The following is a 22,145-nucleotide window of genomic DNA, read 5'->3' on the forward strand; positions in this document are numbered from 1 at the left end:
TATTGGCTGTATTAATTTGTATTTCTACTCACAGTGTACAAGGGTACTCCTTTCTTTGCATCTTTGCCAATACATTACATCTTTTATCTTTTGATCATAGTTATTTCAGTAGGTAAGAGGTATTATTTCATTGTGGTTTTAATCTGCATTTCCTTGATTAATGGTTTTAGTGTTTTTTTTTTTTAATGTGTCTCTTGGTCATTTGCACTCTTTCTTTTGATAATGTTTATTGAGGATTTTTTCCCCCATTTTTTAATGTTAGGTTATTTGTCTTGATTCAAAATAATGCAAAAATGCAAATGTGTAGTATTCAAAACCTGATGGATGGGACTGGCATAAAAACAGACACACAGACCAAGAGAATAGGATAGAGGGCCCAGAAATAATCCCATGCAATTATACTCAGTTGGTTTGTTACAGAGGTGCCAGGCACACACTGGGGAAAGGACAGTTTCTCATTTGTGGTACTGCAACACTGCTCTTCAAATAAAGAAGAATGAAACTGGACCTTAGCTGACACTCCTCATGGAAGGATCACTTCAAAATGGATTACAATCTCAGTTGTAAGAGCTGGAACTATAACCCAACAGTAAAAACATCAGAAGAAAATTTATCAGACATGGATCTGGGAAATAATTTCTTTAAAATATTTCCAAAGAGACCACAAAAACAAAAACACAATGGAATTGCATGAACCTAAAAGGTTTTGGTGCAGCAAAAACGAAATGAAACAAAACAAAACAAAAACCCAAAATAACCCTCCCAAACCCCCAAAACAGCCAACAGACTGAAGAGAAAATCCACAGAATAAAATACATTTGCAAATCATACATTGAATAGTAAAAAAAAAAAAAAAAAGAAACTGAAATACTCAACAATAAGAAAATGGCCAGTAGTTAATAATAGTTTCGTTTACTGAACCAGCCACCAGACTGTGGACTTAGTAGTTTCTTTTAAAATTTTTTTTGTTATCTCTGAGAAGCAATTATTATCTCAACAGTTAAAGAAACATAGGAAGAGGCTTAGGGAAGTTAAGTCACTTTCATACAATTACATGGGTAGTAGTTTGCAGAGTTAATATTTGACATCATGTATATGGAATTATAACTTCTTATAAATTGTTTAAATAGGCACCAGAGACTAATTTGGGTTACAAATTCTATTTAAAGTTGCCAGCAATTGCAGCATATATTCTTAAAATTGTTAGAGAGAGAAACTACAATTTTATTGAGAATAAGAAATTTCTTTAATGTGTTGTTTTTCCGAGTCTAGGTTAGGGGGTTATGAAATTGGTATGATGGGCTATGACTAGCGTTGAAAAAAATGAAACAGAGTATACTCACCCTCTGCTATATGCAGTAAAGATTGATGTAAAGCTTTTGCTTCATACAAAGTATGTATATGTGTGTATACACACAGTATGTACATGTACATGCTTGTGTAGTTTATAAAATGTTCTGTTCTGCACAGATTCATCATGACTGTTAGGAATTAAAGCTATAAATAAATGAATAAGGTATAGGGAAGTTAGAAATATTCTGGTTTATGACTCTGGGAGGGAATTTAAGGAAGCAAATTAAGATGTTTATGTGCCTGTGACCTCTCCTTTTTAGAGTTATTTATTTTTATTGGAAAGTCAGATATACAGAAAGGAGGGACAGCGAGAAAGATCTTCTGTCCAATTATTCACTCCTCAAGTGGCCGCAACAGCCGGAGCTGAGCCGATCCGAAGCCAGGATCCAGGAGCTTCTTCCAAGTCTCCCACGTGGGTGCAGGGTCCCAAAGCTTTGGACCATCCTCGACTGCTTTCCCAGGCCACAGGCAGGAAGCTGGATGGGAAGTGGGGCCACTGGGATTAGAACCAGTGCCCTTATGGAATTCCATCATGTGCAAGCCAAGGACGTTAGCTGCTAGGCTATTGCACTGGATTCTGCCTGTGACACCTTTTTTTTTTTTTAATCATTTCATCTGCTGCAAAATTAAATTCTTTTTTTTTTTTTGTACTATATGCTAAGGCACTGCTCAGCATGCCCTACATCCATTGACTCATTTAGTTTCTGTCATTAATACTGTGAGGTAGGTGATACTGTGATCTTCACTTTATGGGTGAGAAGATAGGAATGGAGAGGTTAAGTCACTCGCCCAAGGTTGTGGTTACTGGAATTGAGCCTGGGCAGGTGCACTTCAGGTGCCTGTTCCTCATTAACAGGCCATGCTGCCCTCCTGAGTTTTTTTTTTTTTTCTTTTAAGGAAACAAAACTGTATCTTGAAAGAAATTGTGAGGACAAAGGTGGACCTTTTAGTATAAGTAAAAAAATGCCTACAAAATACCTTTAAAATGAACTAGGGCATTTTTTTCTGGGTGTAATTTAATTTTTTTTTAAATTTTAAAATCTATTGGCTATTTTAAGAATTGAAATTTCTTTTAGAAAAAAAAAACCTGATTGACTCATGATGGACTTAACTTTCAACTCCCCACATGTGAGAAGTTGGCATTGGTCCACAAATTACAACTCACTGGCTGCTTTCCAAGAAATAAGAACATTGTGGAGGGGCGAGGCAGCTCAGATCTACACCCCACGATGTCACAGATGGTATGGGAGATGGAGTCGGAGCAAACACCAACCAACAGGACCACTTCAGAGTTGATGGTTGATGCCCTGGAGCTTGCCTAAGAGAAGCCTTCTCATGCATGAGGCCCTCTCCCTTTGCCCAAATGAGACCTGCATGGAGGCCACGGGCGGGGGGGGGGGGCATTCCTTTCTCTGAGTGGGACATGAGCCATGGGGTCAGGAGTCAAGAAAGCAAAGGAGTGCTTTCACAGATGAAAAATGATGACACTGGGATATACTGGTGCATTGTCTAGATGCTTCTCTCTCTGTCTCTTTCTCGTTCACCATAGTTCTCTAACCACTCTCAGCAGGACAGGCATAGCATGACAACATGTGAAAGCAAAGTTGCCTCAGGCAAAGCTTCACTGTGTTTGTCAGGCTCCCTGCTTGTGGCTTGGCAGAGGACAGGTCTCTGGATGTGGCGACGGTTTGGAGCAGAGCATGACCAGCAGGCTTGCCCTCAAGGAGGGCACGCCAGGGTGAGCCATTTCCACACCAGGAGAACCCTGTTTCACTTGCCAAATTGTTTGATATCTGGTTGCCAGAACTTCCTGGAACATTTATTAAAAATCCAGGGGATGCAGACTGTGTTTAAATGTGTATAAGTCTGCAGACTTCACTTTTGGGCTTAGATGACAACTAGTTTATATGCTTGAACACAGAATTGACTCTAAAAAGATTATAAAAATCCTAGTAACCTTCACTAATGTTCAGTGTTCTTTTATCCATGAAATTTTAATTTTTGGTTATATGTCCAATCATTTTATACTTTTCCATTTCCTATTCCACAAACATTAAAAAAAAAAAGATTTGTTTGAAACTCATGTGAAGAGAGTGAACAAGAGAGGGAGAAATTATCTTCTGTTTGCTGGTTCATTTCCCCATGACCACAATGGCCAGGGCTGCTCCAGGCTGAAGCAGCTCCCAGAGCTCCATCTTGATCTCCCATGTGAGTGGCAGGGACTTCAGTACTTGGGCCATCCTTTGCTGCATTCCTGGGTACATTAGCAGGGAGCTAGGTCAGAAACTAAACAGCCAGGACTTGAACTGGTGCCACAAGGCTGGTTCTTGTATGTTGCTTTTCTAAACCATTTTAATTTATTTGAAAGGCAGAGAGATGGAGAGAGTGAGAGAATTGAGTTAGAGGGTTCACTCTCAAAAGCCTGTGAGAGTCAGAGTTGGACCAAGTTAAAGCCAGGAATCTGAACTCTTTCTGGGTCTGCCTCTTAGGTAGCAGGGATCCATGTACTTGGACCATTACTGCTGCCTTCCAGGGAATGTATTAGCAGGAAGCAGAATTAGAAGCACAGTTGGACTCAAATCCAGACATGTTAGTGTGGGTTGTGGGCACCTCAGGCAATTCAGCTCCTATGCCAAAGGCCCGTCATGTTGCTTTTCTGATGATTTATGTTTTAGTAACCTAGTGTCATTCTTCGAAACAAATAATCGCACAGGATGAATTAGATAGCAATCCTGTATATAGCATACATAAATTATTTTGCAATAAAATAATGATTGTCTGAAAAAAGGAATAAAGTGAGTAATTTGGGGAATGATAACAGAGGGAATCAGTTCCCTACTGGATTTATTAAATGGTAGTCAGTGATTTGACTTTTAGGTGCTTTTCTCTGTTCTCCCTTGTTCTCTCTCTTTTAAGGATGTATTCACCTCTTTGAAAGTCAGAATTACAGAATGAGAGGGAGAAGAAGAGACAGGGAGCTCGCATGTACCAGTCTCTCTTCATATGACCACAGTCTCTGGGGCTGGACACGCCCAAACCAGTAGCCAGGAGCTTCCTCTGGGTCTTCAACATGGGTGACAAAGGTTCAAACACTTGGATTACCTTTTGCAGTCTTTCTTAGGCTCTTAGCAAGCAACTTGTCCAGAAGAGAAGCAGTTGGAGTACACTTACTGGCACCCAAATGGCATACCCTTGCCACAGACGGTGGCTTTACCCGCTATATTACAGCACTGGCCCCTAGGTGCTTTGATTTGGAACATTTAGGAACTTGACTTTCTGCTTGGTCCCAGGGACCATGCTTTGTTGTTGTCAGCAGAACAAAACCTTACATCAAGCAGTAGGAATTCTGGTCTCTCTCTCAATCTTTCTTTTTGTGATCATAATGCAGAGGGAACATTGTACCCAGTTTGCTGAAATTCCACATTGTCCCTAATGTCTGAGCTTTTATCTTGTCCAGAACTGGGACCCTGGATCTTTTTAGTTTCTTGTTGAGGATCTAGAATCCTACCCCAGAATAGCCCAATGGGTCCTACTCGGTGCCTCCAGCCTGTTCACTCTTGTGGTGTCTGTGACTGGGCTCTCCTGGAATAGCCAGGCACTCAGTGATGGAGCATTGGACACTGATAGACACGCTGGCAGATAGATGGTCTACACCTGGCTCATTATCTAAAAGGGTATTTTTTGTAAGCCAGACATTTCTTTCTACCTCATTTCACTGCATGCCAGTACAGAATATAGAGCTCCTGGTGTTTCTCCTTTTCTTTTCTAGAGATATCTTGCAATCACAAATGAGTTTCATCCCAAATACTGAACATCGAAACTTCATGGAAAAATAGAATTTAAAAATAAGGTCTTGGTGCAAAAATTTTGAAATCCATGCATATGAACTGTCTCAAGTTCATGAAGAATTTGCAGTATAAGAACTGTGCATGAATTTCAAAGTTTTTTTTTCGTACAAAAATAAACTTTTGACTTCATTTTCCTGAACTTTCTGAAGTACCCTCATACACTGTAGGGGCATATGTAAATGTGTGTTTTGCAGTCTTGTGTTTGATTTTTAGTAGTAACTTCTAAGAGCATGTGTGTCAGATGCATGTCATAAGGGGTTCAGAGTCAGGATCTGGGAAGAAGATGTAGACGCACTGTTGGCAAATCAGACAGATGGCTTCAGGAATGGGATCTATGTGCTTATTTTATTTCAGCTTTCTATGTTATTATGTTCAGATATTTTTCTCATAGTATCTTCTCCAATTAAAATATATCAATCTGTTACACATTAATAGGTATATAATAAATAGATTACAACCAGGAATGATGTATTCCTGGGTGCAGAAAATCAAGTTTATAATAAAATTTGTTTCATTTTCACTATGTTTTTTTTGGGGGGGGGATAATATGGTTTCTCTGACTTCTTTCCATCCTATTTCACATGTAAAAATTGAAGGTATCACTTGTATAAAATTGTTGTAACTCATAATAGAAAGATTGTTTTAATATTGAATATCAGAATTCAGACAAAATGATTTTAATTGTTTTAGTGATTGAACATCTTTTAACTGGATTTGCCCCTATTCTCTGGAGAGAACCATTCTTGTTAAATTACAAATACACATTTTCATTAAATACGAAAGAGCGCCAGATGAGAGAAATAGCAAGATGACAGAAAAATCATGTGGTAAGATGGAGTATGTTGAAATGTGTTATCTGTGCTGAAGCCCCAGATTAGTTTTACTGTGTGTCTTTTAACAAGCAACGTGGCAGATGGCTTCAGATAGCCTTGGCCCCCGGTCCTGGTGGCAGGCTTCAGAGGTCTGGCAGTTGCTCTGGATGGTTGACATGTCAACCTGTCCACCAGTTGTTTGTGCTTTGTTCCCAGAGTTGATGGGAAAAGGCCATGGCTGTGAGAACACTCCCCCTGTTCTTAAGAGGGAAGCTTTTGGTTTGGAATCTTTGGTTTTAAAAAACATATGTTGAAGAGACAGGTATTTGAGATTGCAGTACAGAGCTCTATCTGGTCAGTTTATGTGTTGTCAAAGCCACTGACAACAGCACCGTTTTCTCTGCTCTTTATACACTATATGGAAATACATGAGGGCAACTGAATTAGTTCATGGAAAATGGCATTAGGAAATAAATTTATCTTGGTGCAGCAAATTTTGAAGTTCATGTCCAGTCACATACAGTATGCATTATTTTCCCCACTTTTTAAGAATTGAAATATGTTAGAAGTTCATAAAAGTTGAAAGAACGTATAATGATTATTTTTTATTTCCCACTTAGAGTCAATAATTTTTAATGTGTTGATATCTGTATGTTCAGCTATGCTTTATCTGAAGTGATGATTCCCAATCGAAATTGGTTTTATAGGCAATATCTAGGGAAATGTTAGATTGATGCTACTCTGGGGCTGTTACTGGCTTTTAATGGCTCAGGACGGAGATACTGCTGACCCAGCCAAGACACATCACAATCCCCAACAACAGTGCATAATTACCCATCCCCAATGCTCAGTGGGACTGAAGCTGAGAACTAAGGTGTGTGTACATCTGAACCAACCAAAAGAGAGCTGGATTCTTTTAAACAGCATTAACAAAGCCATGATATTTAAATGGAAAAACTCAGGAGAGTCTTCAGAGATAAAATATAAAAGAAAAAAGCAAAGTGAAAAGTGCTAAAAAATTATGTACAAGGGAAGAGAAGATTCCAAGATTCAAGGAAAAGGTGAACTGTGTTGACAAACCTAATGGAGTTGTTGGTCACATCTGGGTCCTTGGCAGAAATGATCTGTATGGTTGTCCCAATTGCCACATCCTCAGGCACCTCCACGAAATAAAAGCCAGGTTCAAACACCGGGGGCTCATCCACATCCTCCACATTGATGTGCACCGTTGTTACGTCCTTAAAGGGGCCCAGGTACAGCAAATGCATCTGTAGGTGAGGATTGGCTCCCTCCACCTGTAAGGTGTATTTTTTCTTGCTTTCAAAACTCAGCGGCTGGAAAACAATGAAAAGAAAACTGGTTAACCACTAACAAACATATCCAGGTTTCAGATGATGTTCAATTTTGATGGCTGATGGGTATACCTCAAAATTCATTAAAATGGTAAAAAAGAGATGAAAGGGGAACTCGGGGAGATTTTTCTCTTACTCTGGAACTGGAACCATCACCCTGCTGAGGAGAGTATGGATGATGCCAGACCTTCAGGTGTAGCCCCACGGCTTTATCTTGTCTACTCTCTTAATCATCAGGGTCTTTAGTAAAGATCCAAGGAGACCTTCACTCTCAAGGGTGTCTGGGACTATTCCAGTTATAAAATGGAAGACTGTTTTCTGGAATGTTCATCTGCCCCAGGTAAACCTGGATGATTGGTACCTTTAATGATGCTTGCTCATTTGAATAGATGCTGTGATGACAGAGAGAGCAAATGAAAACCTTGACTAACAACTGGGGAGATAGGACAGGCTGGTGGAAAGAGGTTCCTATTTCATAATAATCAGGTGACCGAGCCTCATGTTTTCTGCTTCCTTTCTTTTAAAAAAAAATCCTTCTTGAGTCCAAACGCAATAGTGATTCTTTCCAAGAAGTCATTATAAGTGTTCTTGAAGCAATATCTGATAGATTTTTGTATATTTGGTTCATCCCAGATGATCTTTTTAAAAAAATGCCTTTTCAAAACCCAATTCAGGGGCCAGCGCTATGACATAACAAGTAAGGCTGCCACCTGTAGCACTGGCATCCTCCATGGGTACCAGTTCAAGTTCTGCTTCGCCAGGTATGATCCAGCTCCATGCGGTTGTGTCTGGGAGAGCAGCAGAAGATGGCCTAATCTTATACCCCTGAGGGAGACTGGAAGGGGAAACTCCTTGTTCCTGAATTCAGACCAGTCGCACTCTGGCTTTTGTGGCCATTTGAGAGTGAACCAATGGATGAAAGATCCTTTTCTCTGTCTTTCCCTTACTCTCTGCTTTTCAAATAACTAAATATTTTTAAACAATCCTAATTCAGTTGAAGAAATTGATACCCAGTAATCTTTGGAAACTGGGCTAACCTGCCCCAGTCTTGTCATATTAGAGGAGAATTATGGGCTCCCAGGTGGGAATTCTCCACCTAGGGCCTCCAGCACAGGGTTCATTTGTCTAGTAAAATCAACTCATAAAATTCTATTCATTTGGTTGCTTCTCTGTTTTGATCTGTGTTTTCATTTGAAATGTTTGTTTCAAGCTAAATACAGCACTTCAGGGTGGAAAGAGAACTTAAATTCTGCTTGTGAAGAAGAAACCCATTTTTTAAAGCTGATAAAAACTTTTAAGTATCATAAGTTGCAACTCTGTAAAAATATAAATAATTAAAAATCATAGATAAATGGAAAACGAATCGATGGAGTGATCAGAGTGAGCAGCAAGTTACTAAAAAGTCAACAAAGTGACAGCAAGATGTGTCTAAAACATTCACTTGAACTTTTTCCATAAAACATGCTGTTTGTCAGCTCACTTTGTGTTGGAAAGAGTCGTGTTCCCATTTAAGCTTTGCTTTTGAGAAACAAACCCCAGTAGTCTATGATTTTCCATTTGTTATCTGACAGAATCTTTTCTGTGGTTGTACCATTCAGCGCCTGACTGTGGCAGCCCTGCTTTCTTACATTGCTGGCCACTTCCTGTAAACCCAGCAGCACATTTCCTTCAGCCTGATGGCTTCCCTTATTGTGGGTCAAAAGGCAAGGTTTGCTTTCCTAGGGACATTAAACATTAAGATTATAAGCTACTTGAAGATCTAGTTTTTACCAAATTAGTTATATGTACTCTCTAAATCTAGGAATTATTCTTTCCTGGTAAATTTATGTCTACATTTAACTTAAATATGTATTATATTAAATTGACATTTAAAATTCTTCTCTTGTATATGAACAGCCCAAAGTTGAAGCTCTTGTTGATATTAGATTTAAGCAAAATTTGTGTTCCCTTAATTTTTTTTTTACATTGGTGTAAATTTTGTACCTGTAGAAACAGAGAAAAAGGGAGAGAGGTGAGGGAGGTCTTCTATCTTGTGGTTCACTCCCCAGATGGCTGCGACAGTCAGGACTAAGTCAGGCGAAGCCAGGAGAAGGGCAGAGCTTCAAACCATGTAGATGGGAGGAATTCAAACATCTTCCACTGCTTTCCCAGGGGTGTTAGCAAGGAGCTGGATAGGAAGTAGAGCAGCTGGGATATAAACTGGCACCCACATGCAATGTGGCTATTGCAGGCAGCAGCTTACCCCTCAATGCTACAACACCAGCCCCATATTTGATTTTGTCAGGTGTTTGATTTTAGCCATCCTTGTATATGCATGTGTGTATCATGGTGGTTTGGACTTGCACTTCCCTTATGCCTACTGGTGCATTTCTCTCTCTCTCTCTCTTTGAAGATTTCTGTATATATTCTCTGTGAAAATACTTCATTGGATATATGTTTTGCAAATATTTTCTACCAATCTGTGATTTTGTCATTTCACTCTCTTACTAATGGCTTTTAAAAAGCAGAAACTCTTACTTGCAATGAAATCTTACCACTTTTTATTTTGTAAAATGGAATTCTGGTGGTTTGGTAAAGAAATCTTTGCCTAATTAGAGTCACAAAGGTGTTTCCTGTTAAAAATTTTATAGTTTTAATTTTTTAATGTTTCAGTGTATGATCTATTATGAGTTTATTTTTGGAAGATGTAATGGAGGCTCATTTAAAATACTTCCATAAGGTACCCAGTTTTTCCAGTACCATGTTTTGGAAAGGCCAGAATGAGTTTTAATTATGGTTGAAAGTTCTTTTTCAGTAAATTTCAGTAAACTTAGACATTTTAAAATTCTTTAAGGCTTTTGTGTCTCTCATTTCCACCTTTAGAATAGAAAGAAAGCACTGCACAAATAAACCAGTATTTAAATTGCCCACATTTGTTGGGCTTATCTTTCTTAAATTGGTTTTAATTATCATTTTTAAACATAAAGATTATTTATTTCAATATTCTTCGTGGTAAATCAAAGAATAACAAAGTTTGGCAAACCCAGGTTTTAAATTCATTAAATTGCCTAGGATTGTAGGATATAAAAATAAAAAGTCATTTGTATCCTCAAAAATTGAATCATGAAAGTTTTGGCACAATTTAGTGATGCAGCTTTGAATATTAACTAAGAAGAATTATGTATTACTTCGTATATTCCCATGGCTCTTTATAATATTTCCATTATAGCTTTTCTTTATTTGCATTATGAATATTGTTATATTGGCCCACTCCCCCAGACTTAAGATCTAGAATTTAACTGGAGTCCTATTTGTTGTTTCTCAATGCTGGCTTTTTATTTCTGTAGCCAGACTTGAAACCCCAAAGATACATTAACTAGTGCAGAAAATTCACAGTGTGAGTAAATGTATTACTTACCTGGAAAATGCATATTTATGTTACCGCATTTCCAGTAATTTTAATATGGACATTTTTCTATTTTGATATTTTGAGAAATAGAATTTCTAAATATCATCTTAAGATTGCTGTAAACTTACCAGGAGTTGATGTTCCTACCTGTGCAAATCAGAGCTGATTAAAGCCATTCATGTTTTTATGTTCCTGTTGAGTTCTACATATTGTTGATACTATATGTGTTGAATTTTATGTCTTCAGGAAAGCTATAATATGATTAATCATTGAAACAAAAGTGGTTGTGTAGGCAGAGTGGCATGGAAGCAACAGTAGGGAGTAAATCTGGTATTAGTGAAGAAAATATCTCTAACTGTGGCTATAACACTGCTTAAGTAACTATAAGCCTAGAAATAAAACATCTCTGTACTATTTGAATTAACAGGATTTTTTAAAAGTAGTACATAAAATAATATTTATGATTTTTAAGTCTTAGATTTGGTGAAATGCGGAATGGATTCTGAACAATTGCTTATTTTGTGGAAGATGGAAAACATGGTGAAGACCAGAAAATTATGTGTCTACAGAATAAATACATTCTGAAAATTATATATTTTAAGTTGCATTTCAAACATTCAAGCAACTGAAAATCAATTGATTACATAAAAGCTCAAAAGATACAAGATGTTGGTTAATATTCAGTGTAGTTTTAATGAAGACCAAGTTCTACCAATTGAGTTTAATTTTTCTTTTTGAAAAAATTATGTGCTGTTTAGATAAATAGTGGGCCTAAGGAAAATAAATCAAAAGAACTTTTGTTTCAATTTTTATGACATTGTTAATGACAAAATAGAAAGGAGGAGTGTACACCAGACAACTGAATGATATTCCAAAGGTGTAGATTCAGCAGTCAATAGTCTCTAAAGTATTTATGACATGTGACTTGTCCATCACCTAACTTATTGACTTCTTTCTTAATTCCATTTTCTGGCAGCCTGTAAATTCAGAAAAGAAATCAAAGTGACCTTGACAAAATTGATATGTTTTGATTAGACATGGATGCTATTTTAGCAATGACAATGAAAGACAGTGTAGTGCCTTCCCAGGTTTAATCTTTTTTCTAAGTGAGGGGACTGGAGAAAAGGCATTATGAGGTTCCTCAAATAGTTACAGTTAGTATATTGCTTTTAAATGAATAATTTTATTAAGCTCTAAAATGTACTGTGACAATTTGACATTATTAGTATTTTTATTTAGAATTGTCATATATTTTATGATACAGAAGTTTAAATACTTAAAATCTCACAAACTTCCTGATTATTTTTTTGAATAGGATTCTTGCATTAAAGAGATAGTAATTAGTCAGATCATTGGGTGTTTATAGTTACCAAGTCACTGTTAACAATCACATCCATATTTATTTGTTGATTCAGTGATTAATCTCACTGTTTTGTGCTGCTTCTAGATCACTGAATATTAGTTGTAAAGATTTCTGGGTGAAGAATTCTGGACATATCTGTTCTTTTGTTGTATTTCAGTGCACCTTAAATGGATAGAGAATAAACATGAACTCATCCTTTCTTCTAAAGTGGTAGTGATTCAGTTGTGTGAAATAGCATAGAATATAGATATCATAAGCCCACATTCACTATGCCACATTGCAAATTATGGGCATGTTGGCTCTTGTCAGTGTCATGAATTACCTTCCTGTTCCTCAAGTCTGTGGTTAATTTTCAGTGTTCTTGCCTGACCTTCGGCTGTGTTTGTCATAGATGATCACTCTTCTCTTGGGAACACTCTCACACCCATGAGCTAGCACACACTCTTGATTTTCTTCCTGACTTCCTCTTCTGTCCTCAGTCTGCTTGCTCTGCTGACTTGTTCATGTTGGGGTGCCTGATGGCTCGTGGCACTGTCCCCCTTTTGTTATCTACGGGCAGTCTCCTACGATTACATTTCTCACATAGCTAGAGAGGCTTCAGTTCTTCTCTGCTTGGAGTAAAAGCTGGAGTCCTTATTATCTATCAGTCTGTAAGGTTTAGATATTCTGGCCCCTCGTTTCTTCTCTGAACCCATCTCCTTCCACGCAGCTTTATAAACCCTTTGCTATTATTCAAACCTATCACAATGCCAGCTCAGGATGTTTGCATTGTCCTTTTGTCTGGAACACTTGCCTCAGTAGCTCTTTGTCAGTTTGCTTTTCTTCAAGGCTTCCACATGTGCTTTCTGTCGGTGCTGAGCAGTACTTGCCAGCATTGCACGGCCAGTTTGCCTAACTGTGCTACGATTCTGCTTTCCCAGTGTTTGCATCAGTGTAACTTCCCTATCAGGCCAGTCTTCTAATCATCTTTTAATATAATACTAAGTTTGTGAGATTTGATTAATTCAGCTTGTCATATATATATATTTACTTGTGTATTAAGTTTCCAGCGTTTTTTAGTTTTTATTTCCCAGCTTCATATATCCATATGTACCTTATGTTACAAAAAGAATTCACAGCTTACATTCAGAAAACTTGGCATTTTATGAGAAGTTTCAAGTGATAATCATCATTCAGCAACTGTGATAAAACTATAGATTTGAATTAGTAGTTATGCATATTTAAGAAGCAATTAAGCATTCTTGTACTTTATTGATTCACAAATAATGTTATGGTGTGTTCTATTGTAACTTATGGTATACTATTGGAAAAAATTCCTGCTGTTCAAGTCTAGATGCTAAATTAGGTTAAAATCCTCAGAGAATTTATCCACAGTTGGATTCTAAGCTGAGAAGGAAAAAAAATGTCATATTAACTCATCATAATATTTTTATCATGACCCTTTGTGTAAAATGCTGGCATAGGCAGTATTTTCCTATAAGCACAGTAGGTGATTTTTAAAGTAATAGGAAAGTGCTTTTATCATATTGTTTTCATATCATATTTATTCATGAACACTAAAGGCGTCATGAAAACAGCTTGTAGAAAGGAGTTGGATTACCTTCTTCACGGTTATGATGCCTACTTGGAAATTGGGATCTGTGTTGATGTCAAAAACATCAGCACCATCGCCATCCAAGATAGTGTATTTCATCTCTGCGTTTATTCCTTCATCCAAGTCCTCGGCAAATAGTCTCCCCACAGTGGAGCTCACCGGAGCTGACTCCAACACACTCATCTGATAAAGTCCTGTGGAGAAAATCAAGAACATGCATCCTAAGTCATCTGTCGCTGTGAAACATGCTATTTTATATCAGATCAACCGTGCTGTGTCAAACATCTTTTTTTTTTTCAAAAAATTAAAACTGCAGTTTTGGATTTGAAAATTTAGTTCCAGAGAATCTGAGCAAATGGTAACCTAGGTGGTCAGGTGCTGTGTGTGCCAGAAGGAGGAGTCAGAATAGTTTGATTGCAATGCTATGAATAGAAAGGCTGAAAGCAAAATCTTATCCCAGTGAATCTTCCTTTAGGGTAGTAGGAAGTACCTCACTCTTTTTTTTCTTAATTTTTTTTTCTTTTTACTTGAAAAATATAGATGGAATGAGAGAGGGAGAGAGAAAGAAAGCAAGAGAGAGCTGGTTCATTCACAAGCAACTGTTGCAGCTGAGGCTGGATAAAGCTTAAGCCAGGAGCCCAAATTCATTTCAGGCCTCCCATATGTGTGGCAGGGACCCAACTACTTTGTGGGTGGTTGAATCTACAAATGGGCTACCCATGGACTTGGGGCATCAAATGTGCTAACATATTTCCCCAAATGTGAATGTCTTTTGAGATGGAAAAAACGTGGTCACGAAGTCCTGATTGATTCCTTTTACATTTCTGATGCCCACTTTTGCTTCATTTGTCAGACCAGTGTGTTGAGAACCCATCTTTATGGGTTCCAGCCTTCCCAAAGAAATCGGTGTCCAGCAATCCAAAGGAGGGAAAGTGACAGGCAGCAAGTGGCACCAGTCCCTTGTTTTTCCATCAGTGGGTCCTTGCAGCCGGGATCACTTACTGTCCGTCTCTTCATGGACAGACACCTGTGCTTTCTCTTGTTCCCTAATAGATAGATTATACAGAAAATTTGTCACGTGTGTAGGAACCTCAGAGTTACTAATGTTCTCTTTTTTGACTTGAAATACTGAATTCACATTTAAATTTAGCCTTCTCTAGGGCTATACTTTTTGGTGTTCTCTATTATTTTGTCAGCTACAATGCAACTGCATACGTAAAGAAAAGCTACCCAATTACATTTTCAATATGCGAGAGCTGCTTTTTAAAATTTTTTTAAGATTTATTTATCTTTATTGAAAGGTGGATATACAGAGAGGAGGAGAGACAGAGAGGAAGATCTTCTGTCCGATGATTCACTCCCCAAGTGAGCAGCTGGAGCCAAGCCAATCTGAAGCCAGGATCCAGAAGCTCTTCTGGGTCTCCCAAGCGGGTGCAGGGTCCCAAGGCTCTGGGCCATCCTCAACTGCCTTCCCAGGCCACAAGCAGGGACCTGAATGGGAAGCAGGGCCACCGGGATTAGAACCGGAAACCATATGGGATCCTGGGCGTGCAAGACGAGGACCCTAACCACTACGCTATAGTGCTGGGCCTGGTTTTTATTTTATAATGCACTGTAAGCTACAGCAAAGCTGGGGTGTGAGGGCTTGATCTTGACAAAGACTTGGGAAGTCTGATGGTACCAGGAGAGGAAACGTTGACTGTTCTTTAAAAATGTGAAATCTCTGGTGTCTACTAAAAGTGGCAATCCCTTGGAGTTCTGGTCTCTTGGCACTGCCAAAGTTGTTGATTACACACATTGTTGCTGCAAACAGGCATCTGCCTACACTGTTCTTCACACCAGGAAAGCTGGGTTGTGTGCCATCAACATAAGCGTATGTACCAGTATGATGTACTGTACTCAAAAGAAATACCTTGAGATCTTGATATCCTGTTATAGTTAATTCAGTTAAAGGTGACTGAGCTTGTTCAATGTAAAACAGGCATATACTTTGTCAACATCCCACTACTATGGTAATATTTGTGAGAAAAAACAAGCAAAGTGGAATTTTTGCAATGAGGAGTCACTGAATTAGGGGTTCTGCAATGTTAGTTTCCCATTTGGGTGCCAGTTGGTGTCCTGGTTGCTCCATTTCCGATTTGATTTTCTGCTAATGGCCTGGGAAAGGCAGCAGAAGATGCCCCCAATACTTGTGACTCTATGTGTATGTATGAGACCTGACAGAAGTTCCTGGCCCCTGGCTGTGGCCTGGACCATCCTGTTGTGGTAATTTGCAAAGTGAAGCAGCAGAACTGTGCAATTCAGACCTGTCTTACTGCTTCACAGGCTCTGTCCCCCTTCCTCCTCACCTTCCTTTCACTCTCCTTCGCTCCCTCCCTCTACCCTTCGCCATCTTTGTCCCGTTCTCTTTCTCCATCTCTTTCTATAATTCTGACCTTCAAATAAATAAGTCTTTAAAACAGAATAAGGAAGACAGTTTCATTCAAGATACAATTATGGACAGTGAGACCATCTAAAGTTAGCTAACATTTATGGGGAAATATTTAATGATGAGATTATTCAAATTATACAAAAAGTCTAAAACTAATGACTTCGAGGAAGTTGAGATAATGTGGGAGAATGCTTAGAGACCAAAGATTTCCGTTATTTTATATTTCTCATTTTTACTCTCATGAATCATAATCATGTTTGCTCTGTTGTAGAGTCTCCATTATCACTGTATATTGAAGAAGTTACGCCTCAAAATACATGCTGTAGAGTGACGCGAAGACATTGATTTGAAAAGCAGGTGAGTTTCAAATTTACAAAAAGACAAAGAGTTGAAGGATTTTAAAGAATATGTAGTCTACAGGGTGGGGAGTGTGAGCCATTTTCCAAATAATAGCGATGGAAGCCCTGGGGTTGGCGAAGAAAAAAAATGAATCTTTGTGGCATTTCAAAAACTAGCATGATGTGCTGCTGTCCTGTACTGTGGGGCCAACACGCTGAGTCACCTACTTACTGGTACTGTTGGTGAAATACTTAACTAGGATTCTGCCTATTTCTTTCACAAATGCTCACAGGCAACATGTGCATACCAGTTGCATGCAAATGTTTGAGTTTTAAAAAAATATTTACAAAGATAAAATGGAATGTTCACATGACTGATTCAAATTGCAGCACTTCAGCTGATAGCCTGACATGACTCTTTCTGCTTTTAATTTATTTATTTTAAAGCCATTTTCTTGGTTAAATCTTCCACCTGGAATTATGTCTGCTGTTCTCTCTTGTCTAGCTACTTCCTCAGGCATCTTCTTTTCAAATGAATGTCTCCATCTCCAGGCTCTGTTCCTCAGCCATGGCTCTATGTTTCTACCTCCCTTAAGGATATTCGGCCTGATGTTGTGCTGTCACTTTATATTCTAACCTGAATTTGTCTCTTTTCTTCCCTGCCATGAGTTCCATTATGCATCCTCTGTTTCCATGAGCAGTACAATCCTTCTGTCTGTCATCCAGGCTTAAAACATCATTGTCATCCTGGACTCCTCCCTCTGCCTTGGCTCCCTTAGCCAAGAAATCAAGAGGCAGAAATTTGTGTTTTCTTATTTGTGCCTCTCCACCCTCCTGCCATTTCCTTCAGTTCTTATGATTTGAAATATAAGTCACAGTAAAAGGTTTCTAACACAGCCCCTGCCTCTATTTCCCGCCTCTGCCAGCCCATCCTGTATAGCCATCCAATTAGCCCTTCTTTGTGTTTCTCTCACTGGAAAACTTTTCTATGGCTTATATTGGAAACACAACACATTTTAAGACTTGGTCTTCTGAACGTAAAGTGGTGTTGGCAATTCTACACACACACACACACACACACACACACACACTCCAGGAAAGCATTATTTGTTTTGAACATTGCTGTGTGTCCTGTACCTAGAATGATGTATGGAACATGTATTTTTTTTGAATGAGTGAATGGCTGCCCAGTTCTGCAGTGTCTTTTACCTTCTGTCTATAAAAGTCTTTTATATTCTTTAACACCCTGTTGAAGTCCCGTTCTACCATAAAGCCTGCATTTATCTTAGTTTATTGCGAAGGCATCCTTTTGTGCTGTCCACAGGGCACATCCACCAAATGCCGCCTGTTGGTTCACTTCTGCTGGGTAGAGAATGTGCACTGCCCAAGAGGACCTTAGGCTTCACAGAAGCATGGGCCGGGTTCAAAGTGTCTTGTATCCTTCATGTTTTTGCTGTAACAGAGTAGGTGTGAAGTGACTGGCTAATACTATCCAGTTATCAGTTGGATAGTTACTCACCTGCAGCTTTGACTTGGCTTCAGCCAATGTTGTCTTTTCCAGGGCAAAAATTGGTTCTTGGTGTGTTTGTGTGTGTGTGTGTGTGTGTGTGTGTATGTGTGTGTGCATGCGTGTGCATTGAGAAAAAACTCAGGTATTGCGATCATTTGTGGCCTATGAAAATTGAACCCTATAAATTCTTCATGGTATCCAATTTTGTGCAGGATAGGTGGGTGAGGGGAAAAATCAATGAAGCAAGTTTGAGAAACAGTGACATAATGTTTGCTATAGGAAGGTAGAAACCAGCAGGAAAATGCTTATGTGAGAATTACATGATGAATACAGGAAAGGAATCTCTGAATGATTGATTTTACAAAGCAAACTCAGACTGAACTTTGTTCTGCACCCTACAACAGGTTCATCTTGTGGCCTGAGGTCTAGGCTTCCATTGCGTGGATACTCACTCTGAGGAAAGTGGGGCGGGTTGTCGTTGACATCCGAGAGGGTGATGTTGACTGTCGTGGTCCCAGCTAATCCTCCAAGCTGCCCTCCCATGTCCTTGGCTTGAATAATCACCTCATAGTATTCTTTGGCTTCTCTGTCCATGTTCAGGAGTGCTGTCCTAATTACACCTGCAGGATGGAAACGACTTTGTGTTTAGAAACAAAACCACAAGTCTGGTTTTGAAAAGATTGGTTTCCAGGTTTCTCTTTTGTGTACTCTTAGTGCCCAGAAGTGAGATGCAAGTCATTTTTGTTTATTTAAGCTTGAAGGAAAAATGCCCTGAAACACATGACAGATACTATTCCAGCAGTCAGAGCTCAGTGGGCCGATTTCTGCCAACAGCATTGTGAAAGAGAACAGAAGGTGGCAGCAGTGTTCTTGTACAGGCTCGAGGAGTTGGGGGGCCTAGGGATTTCAGACTGACTGCTCCAGTCACCCAGGAAAACAAAGCCTCGTATATCTGTGAACCTGTGATTTTTGATGGTTTCTCCCCCGGGGCCCCTGTGTGTAGATAAGGCCCTCCTGTTCTGTGTTCTTCTGCCTCCCCCTTGCTGAAAGTGGGTTGGAATTCTGATCTGATCTTTGTTTTGTTAGCCATTCATTTTGTTTTGTTATTTTCTGCTCACCTCTGTGCTTCTCGGCATCCGGACAGCGAGCATGTGAAAGACGCTCTGTGATCTGTTCATTCTCACTCTGCGTAAGTGATGAGTTTCCCAAGACAGTATATAGCAGTGAGAACATGTGGTTTCACTTAAGAAGAGGGGTCTAATCCAGAGCCCATTGATTGAAACGTGTTGTTTTGATCCTGCCAAGAGTGTACAGTGATGTTTTATCTCCCTTTTAATCCTTCAACTTAGGAAGCCTGACTCCTCTATACTTCAGGCAAAGATGAAAGGTTTATTTGCTGCCGGTTTATAACGTGATCCATGGCTATCTAGACCTTCTGCCTGAAAAGAGAAGAGGTTGGGAAGCAACCAGTCCCCACTTTGCTCTTAGTATACATATATGTATATGTGTGTGTGTAGCATTGGAGTAATAACATTGTAAGGTGAAGTGTGCAGCATTTTTTCCCCTTAATGCCCCAAGGGTATAGTAGTAACTATCTTTTCATGTATCTTTGACCTTAGCGCTCTAGATTGCGTCCTGGGAGCTGTCGGTGTCATGTAAGATTCTCCTTGGGATGTAAAGGATGCGTTACCCTCTTCCTGCTTGTGTTTCTTCCCTGTGGGTACCTTTCCTTCTTACTCCCTCCCTTTATAGAGGCATCCCTAACTGCACTTTTTTTTCTTTCCTTTTATTAATTTATACTCCCTCATTTTCTTCTTTTATGATACAATTTTCTGAATGCCTGATTCCGCTTAGAACTTGTAGAGAAAAAAAATTCTATCAGGTTGCTAATAATAGAACTGTAGTTTTTCCTCTTTGAAATAAAAAGGTGACTTTGAGTGTTCATCATTCATACCTCTGTGGCTCTAAATGTCTTTACTCAAGTTCCTTGTTAACCACTCTTAAGTCCTGTTAATAGGAGGGTATGTCAAAAGTTTGTGGAGAAAAGGAATTAAATGATAAATTTATTTTGGTGTAGAATTAGAAATCTACACATGATGTTTCATAATATAATTTCACATGAACTCTTGGAAGATTCCCCCTATATATCTTGCTAGTTCACATGATTATTGGTAGGTTCAAATATGGTAATGTATAAAAAAGTACTTTATAGGAGAAAATTTATTTTATATGTGGGCAAATGATCTAATAATTACTCTGACTCAAAAGTATTAAAAGGAATCTTCTGTAGATTAAGACACAGATTCTTCTATAATGCTGTAACACGCAGAGATGTGCACATGTGCCACACTGCCGCTGGGCCATGCTGTCCTGCCGCCCTCTCTGCTGGGGCTTTCCAGGCCGACGTGCCTTTCTGAGGACACATTCCGTGTGCTCTGTTCTCCCCCGAGGAAGCTGCGTGGCCCAGCTGCCGCTCATTCTGGTCCTGTGCTCTGCTCAGTACACAGTGTCCAGGGGAAAGGACATCAAGCCACTCATTGAGCCAGATGGACATTGTTAGCTCTCAGTTTCCCTCGTCTTTTGATTGAGTGGTGATGGACTGAGTGATTTCTCGAAGGTTCTTCCTAGATTCCAGATCAGTGAGTCTAGTTCTGCACGGGGTCTGGGTGAATGTGTGAAACTTTCACACATTTTTTTTTTGAGGTTATGAAGACTCCCTTAGCCTCTGGGACTTATTATTATTTTTTTTTGAAAGCTAGTGAGAAAGAATTTCATTTAGACCGGACTTCAGCCTCTCCAATCAGGATGCTCTACAGTCTAAGCACAGCTAGTGCTGCCCCAACAGAGCAGTGCCAGTTTTCTCTCTTAATCCTTGAACTTATGTGGCAGCCTTCTCTGGTGACTACACTGCCTAGAAACCCCCTGAAAGGAGAGTTAGGTCTGTCACAATTAGCAGACACTTTTTATACTTTTAGTTTTAAAAAAAGCATTATGGAAGAAAGCAAGCACCTCTGACTTTTTGTATCAGATACCTGTTTTGGAGTCCACAGAAAAATATGGTTGGCCCTGGAGAATGCTGTATACTACCCGGGCGCTGTTGCCATAAGTTGGGTCATCAGCATCTGTGGCTGTCACTTGGATAACAGAGGTACCTGAGAAAGAGAAGGGGTAAACATCTGTTCAAGTCCAGTAGCTAAGTGCTGGATAGAGGTTTGAATGGTCAGTGCGAAAGCATTTGCTTCTTATGCCTGCCTTACTGAGAAAATCCCTTTTGGCCTAAAGCTTTAATAACTCCTGGTTTATTACTGTTTAGTGGAGATGAAAATTTTATTTTGGATTCTTATCTATTGGTTCAAAAGTGTTTTACATAAGAGGAAACAATAGAGAGAGAGAGAGATCTTCTGTTTGCTGGCTCACCCCAAGAACCAAGCTCCTGAGCCATCACCTCTGTTCTCCAAGCTACGCAGGAATAGGAAGCTGGCTTTGGAACGGAGGAGCTGAGACTCAAACCAGCTATCTCTACCGGAAAACACAAGTGACCCAGGTGGCGATTCTGTCACTAGGCCAAGTAACTGCCCTGCGTTTTAGGGTCTTTTTTTAAATAATGAATTTATTTTATTTTTGATGGTATTTGCATAGTTGGGAGGGATACATGCCCATGTGAACCACCGGATAGGGTGCAGAGGGTTGAGGAATGGGGGAAAGTAGATGAGACAACTGCCTCCAAACTCCTTTTTTCTTTCTGTATTTGGGGAAAGCAGGGAAAGAAGGGGAGAGGGCAGCTCTCAGCTGCCCAACCACATCAGAACCCAGGGATGGGGAGACGGCCACCGATGTCATCCCAGGGTTCCCGATGTAGAGCATGTTCTGAGGGTATTGCTTAAGTGATTTTGATGGTTCTGAGATGCTATTGATTTCATTGTTGCAAGGTTGAGGAAATCCTTCCAAGGTCCATTTGCTGATATAGTCCACCTTAGAGTCTCCACTCACCCAGATTCTCGCTGTCAAAACTTGGCTGGAAGAACTGTGCAATTTGTTCTGCTCTCCATGGTACTACACATCCTCTGTAGGCCTCAGTGAACTGCAGAGGACATTGTAGATTCTTAATAACCAGTAGGGACAGCACAGCTTTGGGTTTTCCATTTCTCCTTGATAA

At 39.4% G+C, this 22,145-nt stretch overlaps 1 protein-coding gene and 2 long non-coding RNA genes across 3 annotated transcripts in view; 2 read left to right on the forward strand and 1 right to left on the reverse strand.

Moving 5' to 3' along the window:
* LOC131482543 (uncharacterized) overlaps positions 1 to 13,927 on the forward strand; it is a 45,704-nt gene extending 31,777 nt beyond the window's left edge. Inside the window, exons 2-3 of the long non-coding RNA XR_009247091.1 lie at positions 7,603 to 7,705; positions 13,679 to 13,927. This is a non-coding gene — a long non-coding RNA (uncharacterized LOC131482543). The remainder of the gene's footprint in view (positions 1 to 7,602; positions 7,706 to 13,678) is intronic.
* Positions 1 to 22,145, reverse strand: part of CDH20 (cadherin 20) — a 201,127-nt gene that overhangs the window by 22,737 nt on the left and 156,245 nt on the right. The window contains exons 4-7 of the mRNA XM_004579457.3: positions 21,022 to 21,141; positions 18,442 to 18,609; positions 13,717 to 13,904; positions 7,094 to 7,347 (exon numbers count right to left, since the gene is read on the reverse strand). Coding sequence (XP_004579514.2) covers positions 7,094 to 7,347; positions 13,717 to 13,904; positions 18,442 to 18,609; positions 21,022 to 21,141 — 730 coding nt within the window. The remainder of the gene's footprint in view (positions 1 to 7,093; positions 7,348 to 13,716; positions 13,905 to 18,441; positions 18,610 to 21,021; positions 21,142 to 22,145) is intronic.
* LOC131482544 (uncharacterized) overlaps positions 16,412 to 22,145 on the forward strand; it is a 251,294-nt gene continuing 245,560 nt past the window's right edge. The window contains exon 1 of the long non-coding RNA XR_009247092.1: positions 16,412 to 16,498. This is a non-coding gene — a long non-coding RNA (uncharacterized LOC131482544). The remainder of the gene's footprint in view (positions 16,499 to 22,145) is intronic.

This window comes from Ochotona princeps, chromosome 18 (genome assembly GCF_030435755.1).
Source record: "Ochotona princeps isolate mOchPri1 chromosome 18, mOchPri1.hap1, whole genome shotgun sequence".
Lineage (NCBI taxonomy): Eukaryota > Metazoa > Chordata > Mammalia > Lagomorpha > Ochotonidae > Ochotona > Ochotona princeps.